This window comes from Panthera leo, chromosome B2 (genome assembly GCF_018350215.1).
Source record: "Panthera leo isolate Ple1 chromosome B2, P.leo_Ple1_pat1.1, whole genome shotgun sequence".
NCBI lineage: Eukaryota > Metazoa > Chordata > Mammalia > Carnivora > Felidae > Panthera > Panthera leo.
The window spans coordinates 20,936,687-20,945,697 of record NC_056683.1 but is presented as its reverse complement, the minus strand read 5'-3'; the positions used below and the strand labels follow the sequence as shown (position 1 = coordinate 20,945,697).

General features: G+C 48.6%; 1 protein-coding gene across 2 annotated transcripts in view; it reads left to right on the top strand.

The window, feature by feature from the left end:
* The first annotated feature begins 663 nt into the window (after nucleotides 1–663).
* The window catches only part of LOC122219589 (desmoplakin), a 47,414-nt gene continuing 39,066 nt past the window's right edge, over nucleotides 664–9,011 (top strand). For both annotated transcript variants that reach the window (XM_042937959.1, XM_042937958.1), the window contains exon 1: nucleotides 664–914. In XM_042937959.1, coding sequence (XP_042793893.1) covers nucleotides 730–914 — 185 coding nt within the window. In that variant the 5' untranslated portion in view covers nucleotides 664–729. The remainder of the gene's footprint in view (nucleotides 915–9,011) is intronic.

The window sequence follows — 9,011 nt, the reverse complement described above, 5'->3', positions numbered from 1 at the left end:
TGGCACGGTTTCAAGGGATTGGCAAAAGTAAATGTTTAATAAGTAACAGTCCAATCGAATGGCCCTCATTTTTCGGCTTACTTCCGCCCGGGGACCGAGGAAATCCTGAAAAGCAGGGGCCGCGCTTTCCCGGCGGTTGCAGCCGAAGCGCTCAGCGAGCGGCCCCCGCCAGCGCAAGTCCTCCCCTCGGTGGCCGCGCCCGGGGCGCTCGGGTCTCGGGGACCCCGCCCCTGCTCGCGTTCCTCGGGCCTCGGAGGCGCAGGGCGGAGCCGCGGGCCGGCGGGCACAGGTGGGGAGGGGCGGCCCGAGCGCGTCGGTGACACCCGCGGGGGGCGGGGAGGCGCGGCGGGCGCACCCCGCCCTGGGAAGAAACCGGCCAGGTGTGGCCTCGGTGCCGGGTGCCAGCGGGGAGGAGACTCGCGCCCCCACCGACCAACACCAACACCCAACCGCGACCCAGCTCCTCTGAGCCCTCGCCGCCCGCCGAGCCACAGCTCTTCCTCCCGCGCCTGGTCCCTGCCCCTCGTCGTCCCCGCGTCCGACCTCCGCCCGCCGCGCCGCGCTCGCAGCGGCCGGGACGGCCCTGGTGGCGAGGAGCGTCCCCGCGACCCTTCTGCGCCCACCCCAGTTCCCGGCTTGGGGCCTCTCTTTGAACCCCTCCACCTTCTCCGAGCCGGCCCGCCCTCGCTTATGCCTCGGCGCTGAGCGGCTCTCTGAGTGCTCGCCAACATGAGCTGCAACGGAGGCTCCCACCCGCGGATCAACACGTTGGGTCGCATGACCCGCGCCGAGTCCGGCCCGGACCTGCGCTACGAGGTGACCTGCGGTGGCGGCGGGGGCGGCGGTGGGGGCACCAGCAGGATGTACTACTCCCGGCGCTGCACGGTCACCGACCAGAACTCGGACGGCTACTGGTGGGTACCGGCCGTCGGGCAAGCACCGGGAGCCTGGGACCGGGGCGGTGGGGGTGGGGGGTCTCCATACTCTCCTTGCCGAACCCCAGCATGTTAGGAAAGGGAGGCACCGAGCCCTCCCTCCTCTGACCGACGAGAGAAGCCAGGTCCAGAAAGAGGAAAGCCGTTTTGCTCGAGTTCATGAAAGCATTGCTTGTTCGCGCCGGGGCAGAGCCAGGTGTTCTGCCGCCTGTGCGCTGCGCACAGCCGGGTGGGTGTGTGTGCGAGCGGGGAGCGGAGCGGCTCCTTCCCTGCAAACGGGTTCTCGGTCCCGCCCTTCTCCCTTCCTGCTAGCCGGGGCTGGAGGCTGGCCAGCGAGGCGTGCAGGAGGACGCCGCAGGCCGGCCGGGCCGTGGGGGTCTCTGCCTCCCGGACTGCCCCCTGCGCCGCCGGGTCCGGCTGGCATCCCTTTTGTCCCCGCCGGCAGGTGGGAGGTCGGGCGGGCGGGGCTGCAACGATAAAACCCAATCTCTCCAACTGTAACCAAAAGTAGAATAGTAAAGCAGCGGGGGCTCCGGCTAGCCAGGGTCGGATTCGGAGCTCCTCGGGCTCCAGTGGCTTACTCCAAATTCCTGGTCGCCCCGAGACCACCCCAGCTCGGGCGCCAGGGCTGCTGCGCCAGCCAAGGGCTTTTGTGTAGAGGCCGTGCGTCCGGCCGCGCGGGGTCTGGTCCCGAGAAGGCCCCGCCTGGGCCTCCCCTGCTACCCAATGGAGCTTCCCCGCAGGCGCAGCGGGCCGGCCCCAGGTCCCAGCTCACCCGGGACGCTCCGGTCGCCCTGGCCCCGCTGCGCCGCAGTCCCAGCCGGCGAGCGTACCTGTGGCCCCGCGCCTGCGCCCTTTGTCTCCTCCTTTTAAAACTCGGAGGAACGACCTCGGTGTATTGCTAGCAGAGTGCGGGCGCAGGGTTGGCTTTTGGAGCCGGCGAGCGGGAGCGGGGACCTGTGGCGCGGAGGGCGCAGCTTCTCACAGCGCGAGCCCGCGACGCTGGGAGCCTGTCCTGGTCAGGGGGCCCAGTCGGGGGCCCTGCGGGATGGGGGCAGGGTCTTCTCAGAAACTTCGCAGAAACTGATCGCGGGGGTCATTTGGGAGGGTGGGGGAAGATCATGAGGCTGCATTGACTCGATCCCTAGAGCTGGACTTGGGATGCCCACGGCAGCCGGGAGAATTTCGCGGTCCGCGCCCTCCCCCTGCCCCCTGCAAGCCCTTCCCCAGTAGGGCTTTTGGGAAACAGGCCGGAGTTCCAGAAGATTATTTACCCTGCCTTGTGGCCTTAGGCTGGGGAGGAGCAACCTGAATACACTCCAGGGGGTTTTTGTTTTACCAGCAGTTTTGAAGGCAGGACCAGTCGAGTTGCGACCTGTTTTCTGCTTCGATTTATTTATATATTTATTTTCCCCGAGCATCTTGACATTTTATTTTCTCTTTTTAGAGTTAGCGAAGACTTGTCTTAGCCTTGGCGCTCTTGTTTTCTGAACAAAATGCGCCTGGGGATTTCCAGGAAAAATGTGCCAAGTAGTAGGAAGAATGGGGAGAAAATGTTACTAGTTATCACTTTGATTTTTAACCTTGTTTTAAAACTTGGCCAAGCATTTAAATCCGAAACTCCACTTTCCCCTCTCAGTCTTCCTGTATTTGGGAAGGACGTTCTTTTCATCTACCCATTTAAATCCAAGTCAGAATTTTGCAAGGATTCTTGAGCAGCAGTGTTTTCTGGCATTTTACGAACCAAGTGTTTTATTTTCATTTTATATTTTTAAAAAATATGAACCTGTTAATCTAGAGTCCTTATATTTTAAATTGACAATAAACATTACTGTTAATTGACCATTTCACTCCCTTGGCTCCTTGTAGAAGTAAATTTGTAATGAATTACTATATTGGTTAATGAACTGCATAAAGATACATGATTTATAAGGATTCTTCGTGGAAACACTACATTTTGAGGGGGCTCAATGTTTTCTCATAGCATTGTTTTCCAACCTAAGCGCTGTTTATAAACATGTCAAGTTTTAAGTCTCTCTGAGAAGGGGAAACAGACTGGAGTTTAGAATTACTTTTGGGGAGGGGTGTTTTTCTGCACTTTGAGGTGGATCTGCTAGGGCAGCGGGGTGTCTTGCTTGGAGGCCTGAGTCATTGTGGGGCCATTCTTCCGTGATCCAGTAATGGAGATTCTCCCAGCCTGGCCCCCCGGCCAGTGGTGCGCTAACTCTTGCTGGATTCAAGAATTAGCACACGAAAACATTGCCTGCAACTGCTGACTTCTGCATTTAAAAAAATAATGGCGACTGACTTAGGAGACTTGAGGCTTTCACGCACACAGTTTCGTGTGGTCCTTTTTTTTTAATGGTTTTATGCCCAGGGATTTGTTGTCCCCTGGCACGTACTTTCTAGAAGTAGGATGCCATGTATGACCCTGACTGCCCTCTGCCAAATGAAGAAGGATTAAGAATTTAATAAGTGCTTTCTGACCAAAAGTTGTTCTAAATGAAGGTTTTTTGTTTGTTTTTAATGCACCAAAACCTGTATGAAACTACTGGTTGAATTTAAACTTGTTTCTTTAAAACACTGCCACTTTATTGGCAGAATTAGATTGCTGATTTTTTAAACAATCCGTGTTTGTATTTAACCTTCCCCTAAATAAACTAATTTGAGTGTGTAAGGAGCCTAAGTCTTATTTTTCTTTTTAAAATGACTTTAAAACACTGTCCTGTGTCTGTGCTTTGCATTGATAACACTTGTCAGTTCTTAAGACAGTATTTTATTTCATTTGTGGTTCTCCTTCAGTGCCCACCCACCTTTTGTGTTTTCTTTATTTTAGGCTGACTGGAATCACAACTACTTTAACTGTTTTTTGCTCTACTTGATAAAGTTTGGTAAATGTTACGTGCTTGATGATGTAAGATATATTTCTGAAAATTTAAACTGGATTTTCTTATAGGATGTTACATTAATATTGCTTTCAATGAAAGCCAACTTACTGTCGCCTTGTTCCTACAGTTAAAAGAAATGATAAATCTGTAGTGAAATTTGGTAGCAAAATTCAGTTTGGTAGACAAAGCCCCACAGTTAGATCTCTCACTGATCAAAGTGTGGATATTGTAGGAGGATTAAAAGCCAAATACAGTCATTAAGCTTCAGAACTATGTGGTTATAAAGTTAATGCTTACTTCTCTCCAGAACTCGTGATTTCCAAACCAAAATACATGTGATCTATATTTTAATATTTGATATATATTTTAAAGTTTGTTTTAAACTAAGTGTCTTCCTTAGCAGGAGATAAAGAGGTCCATTTGCATTGAATTTTAGAGTTGGAGAGAGGGCCGAGGTGTATAAAGCCTCACTCTTCCACTTTAGAGAGAAGTCGAGTAAGACTTGCCCTAAATCCCAGAGTCCGCTCCTGGCTAAGTTGGCATGAGAATCCAAGGCTTCTCACCTTTGCCCTCCTGTCATTCTGTGCCTTTAGACCATGTGTACCTTGGGTATTAGACTGGACAGTCCTGTACCTAAACAATGAAAGAGTCTCAATTCCAGTCATTCATTCATTCAGTCATTCAGTCATTCAGTGAATACTGAACATCTGCTGTGTATTAGGTGTCAAGGAGTGTCAAAGGTGAAAATACAAAGACTTCTTTTTTTTTTATTTTTTTTTAAATTTATTTTTGACAGAGAGACCGAGCATGAGTGGGGGAGGGGCAGAGAGAGAGAGGGGGACACAGAATCCGAAGCAGGCTCCAGGCCCTGAGCTGTCAACACAGAGCCCGATGCGGGGTTCCAACTCACGGACTTCGAGATCATGACCTGAGCCAAAGTCGGACGCTCAACTGACTGAGCCACCCAGGCACCCCCAAAGACTTCTTAAAAGGAACATAGCTTTTTAAAGAAAAATAAGTACTATAATACAAAAGGATAGTAGAAGGTGTAAATGACCGAGAGGCTCATACTGTACTGGAGGTACTAGTGAGATTTTATAAAGAAAGTTGTGCTGAATTAGACGTTGAACTGTTTCAGCTGATAAAGATGGGTGGGCAGAGAGAGCATTCCAGGGGAAGGAAAGTCTGGGAGGTGAAAAAGCAGCAGGTCTGCTTTTTGAGCAAGTGGGAAGCAGGAAGACTCAGAAGAAGGGTAGGTTGTGGCCAGAGCCTGGGAGACGTTGACTCGGTGGTGGGGAATGTGGATACAATGTAGAGGGGAGCCACGGCAGGTTTTCTTCGAAGCCAGTGATGGTCTCCTACGTTGAAGGAACAGGGACATAAGACTGTCCTCTCGAGCTGTAGCACTGTTTCTGTGGTAGCAGTGAGCAGGGTGGAGAGGTGATGAAAGCCTGACTGAGGGTGGGGGCCTGGCCTCAGGATAGGAAAGTAGATGTGGTGGGTGGAGTGGCAGCTTCGGCTGAGAACTGGATGTGAGAGGCCGGGGAGAGCCTGAGAAAACAGGCCTGGAGTCGGGTGACTCACAGAATGGATCTTCTAAATATTTTTCTGGGAAGCGATTGCAAAGCACGATTCAGTTTAGCTCAATCTATGACTGATAACAAACACTTCCATGGTTATTATCTTTGAGTAAGTTACATATTTTATAAAAATATCAGATGAGTGGTTAATAATAGCTACCATCACCTGGCAAACACCTACAGTGTGCCAGGTGTATTATATATGTTTTCTTAAGCCTCCTGACAAACTTCCCATTTTACAGATACAAAACCGAGGTTAAAGTAGTTAATGATTTGGCCTGCGTCACACAACTGGTTAGTGGTTGAGCTGCACTTGAATCCAGTATACTACAATGGATCAAGAAAAGATCAAATCCTAGTTATTAGAATTCATCTTTTGGGGGCGCCTGGGTGGCTCAGTCGGTTGAGCTTCCGACTTCGGCTCAGGTCATGATCTCACGGTCTGTGAGTTCGAGCCCCGCATCGGGCTCTGTACTCACAGCTCAGAGCCTGGAGCCTGCTTCAGATTCTGTGTCTCCCTCTCTCTCTCTGACCCTCCCCCGTTCATGCTCTGTCTCTCTCTTTCTCAAAAATAAATAAACATTAAAAAAAAAAAAATTCATCTTTTGTCCTGGTAAACTCTTCTACCTAAACCGAGTGTTTGCTTCTTTTTAATCTGTTGCACTCCTGTGAAATATTTATTTCATAACCAATGTATTCTTTTGTTAATACTCCAGTAGGGTTTCCATCTGCCAAGGAAAAAACACAGCATGATGCTGTGTTAAGCCAACTCATGTTGGTCAGACCTACAAAGCAGCTTTCAACAGCAGTTAATTTTTTTCTCTAAATATGGGCATAATTTCATTGTTGTTCAGGTGATTGAAATGTCTTGGGGAAGAAAAAAAACTGCTGATGCCCCTGATGCCTCAGTGCTGACTGCTTAGGGTGGAGCAAAGGAGGGCTTGGGTGTGACCTGGGGAGTCTAACTCAACCCTCAGCCAACCTGTCTTTCCAGATGAGGAGGTTCTAGAAGGAGTGCTTCAGTCTGGAGGCCCAGGTGCTTAGGGCACTGCCCCACCCTTTGCTTTTCTTTCTCCCTCCTGCACTTGGTGGGAAATGGTCAGGTGTGGTTCTGATGTTGAAGGCACCGCCCCACAGACCCTAAGACTCAGCGAGCCTCTCCTTTGAGGCAACATCCTGTAAAATGTTAGTGCCGCCCAGCAATTTACATCTTACCACCAACAGCTTGGACTGGTCGGGTCCAGAACCTGCAAGGACCTCATGGATGTGAAATCTACATTTCGTGAAAATGATGATGCTTTTGCAAATAGGTCTAAGTTCTTGCTTGGAATTACATTTTTAAAAAACATTTTATTTACTTTTGAAAGTTTATTTATTTATTTTTTTAGTAATATCTGCCCCCATCGTGGAGCTCAGACTCGGGATCCCAATGTCAAGAGTCGCATGCTTTTCCAACTGAGCCAGCGAGGTGCCCCTGCAACTAAATTTTTTACATGCAAACATAACATCCCTGACTTCATCTGGCACCTGAAAAAAATTAAAAAGGAGCTGACTTCTTGATGGATAAGCAGATAACCTGTCAATGATTTTTTTTTAGGCTTCAGAATGAATGTAAGTTTTCTCATAGGGGAATAATTCAAAATACAAATCCTTATTGTGGTATTGAGTTTGTAAGGACCAAATATTGATAAGTCATTTCTGCTTCATGAAGGATAAGAGGACATCTTTTTCTGAATTTTCTCATCTCTTTAGGAAATTTCTTTCACGTTGTTAAAATGTATCGCTTTCTTTGAATCCTCTCAAGGTGTTATTTTCACATCTTTTTTTTTTAATGTTTATTTATTTATTTTGAGAGAGAGAGAGAGCAGGGGAGGGGCAGAGAGAGAGAATTTCAAGCATGCCCTGCCATGTCAGTGTAGAGCCCCACATGGGGTTCGATCCCACGAATTGTGAGATCATGACCCGAGCTGAAATCAAGAGTCGGACGCTTCACCTACTGAGCCACCCAGGTGCCCCTTTTAGGTCTTGTAATAACCTCTGAAATGCCTCATATTTACTGCCTAATCCATTTCTTCTTTTTCTTTCTTTCTTTCTTTCTTTCTTTCTTTCTTTCTTTCTTTCTTTTTCTTTCTTTCTTCCCACCTCACCCCGGTTTGATGCAAAACATCTTTGGGAAAAGTTCAAAATTATGCATTGAGACAGAGACGCAAAATGAAAAATAAAACAAATCTGAGAAGCCTAGCCTAGCAAGCAGCAGCAGTGAGGATTGAATTTCTTCTGGGCTCTGTGGGCCTTTACTGGCTCCTCTGAGTGTCTTGTCAACCCCAGGAGGTGGGTGTGTTCCTACATGTTGCAGACGCAGAAACTCCAGGCACCGGGAGTCCAAGTCATTTCTTTGCTCAAAGTCCCAGGCTGTACAAGTGGAAGTAGCTGAGCAGAGAGCGGAATCTGTCTCCCCGACCTCGGAAGTGTTTATATGAAGTTAATGGTATGTGATTCGTTTGCCCCGTGATGCTCCAATCCACGGAAAACCGTGTGAAGATAATGAACATGGAAAGGATGTGAACTTTTATTAGAGACTGCTTCCAAAGCTCATGGGTGGGGACAAAAGGAAGGCTCAGAGGAGGCCCCTTTCTAAAATTTATAGAAGAAAACTCTCTTTGTACATTGCTGGGGTGGGAATGGGGGTAGGGGGCAGAATAGATGCGCCACCTGACTTGGCTTTGGAAATCTGGGTAATGAGCGAGTGGTGGTATCCTCAGATCAGCCTTTTTATTTACCTTCGTTTTGCTTCTCCTTTACTAAACCAAACAAATACACATTAAGTACCTTCCTTTGTGCAAAACTGTGTTGTTAGGTGCGTGTGTGAGTCAAGGATGACTAAGATGTGAGACTTTGCTCGACAGGAGTAGGACGGACAGGTGTGTAAATAACTAGTGCAGAATGAGGGCAGAGGTGTGAACCTGAGAGCCTAGTGAAGAGGCAGCAGTTTGGTCTGTAAGTTCTGAAGGACTTTGAGCTTGTTCAGTGACATTTCGACTGATACGTACTGTGTTTAGTGTGTCTTGGAGGTAGGATATTGCCCTGAAATGAAGAAGTAAAGATGTTTTCCTTTTTCAAACGTCACCTTCCCCCCCCCCCCCCCCTTTTTACTTAAGATCCTCTAAAGAAACTCAGAATAGTTTACGTGAAAATGCTTTGAAAATTAGAAAGAGCTGGGGCTCCTGGGTGGCTTAGTCGGTTAAACGGCTGACTTCGGCTCAGGTCATGATCTTGCGGTCCGTGAGTTCGAGCCCCGCGTCGGGCTCTGTGCTGACAGCTCAGAGCCTAGAGCCTGTTTCAGATTCTGTGTCTTCCTCTCTCTCTGCCCCTTTCTCACTCCTGCTCTGTCTCTCTCTCTCTCTCTCTCTCTCTCAAAATTAAATAAACATTAAAAAATTTGTTTAAAATTAGAAAGAGCTAAGCAAATAGGCTTTAAGATCCATATTAATGCATTACATAATTATAATTTCCAACAAATATTTATTGAGCTTTTCTAAAGCCATTATTCTGTGAACCTGAATACACAGAGACATAAGGACCCTGTGTTGATGGACTGAACAAAAGAA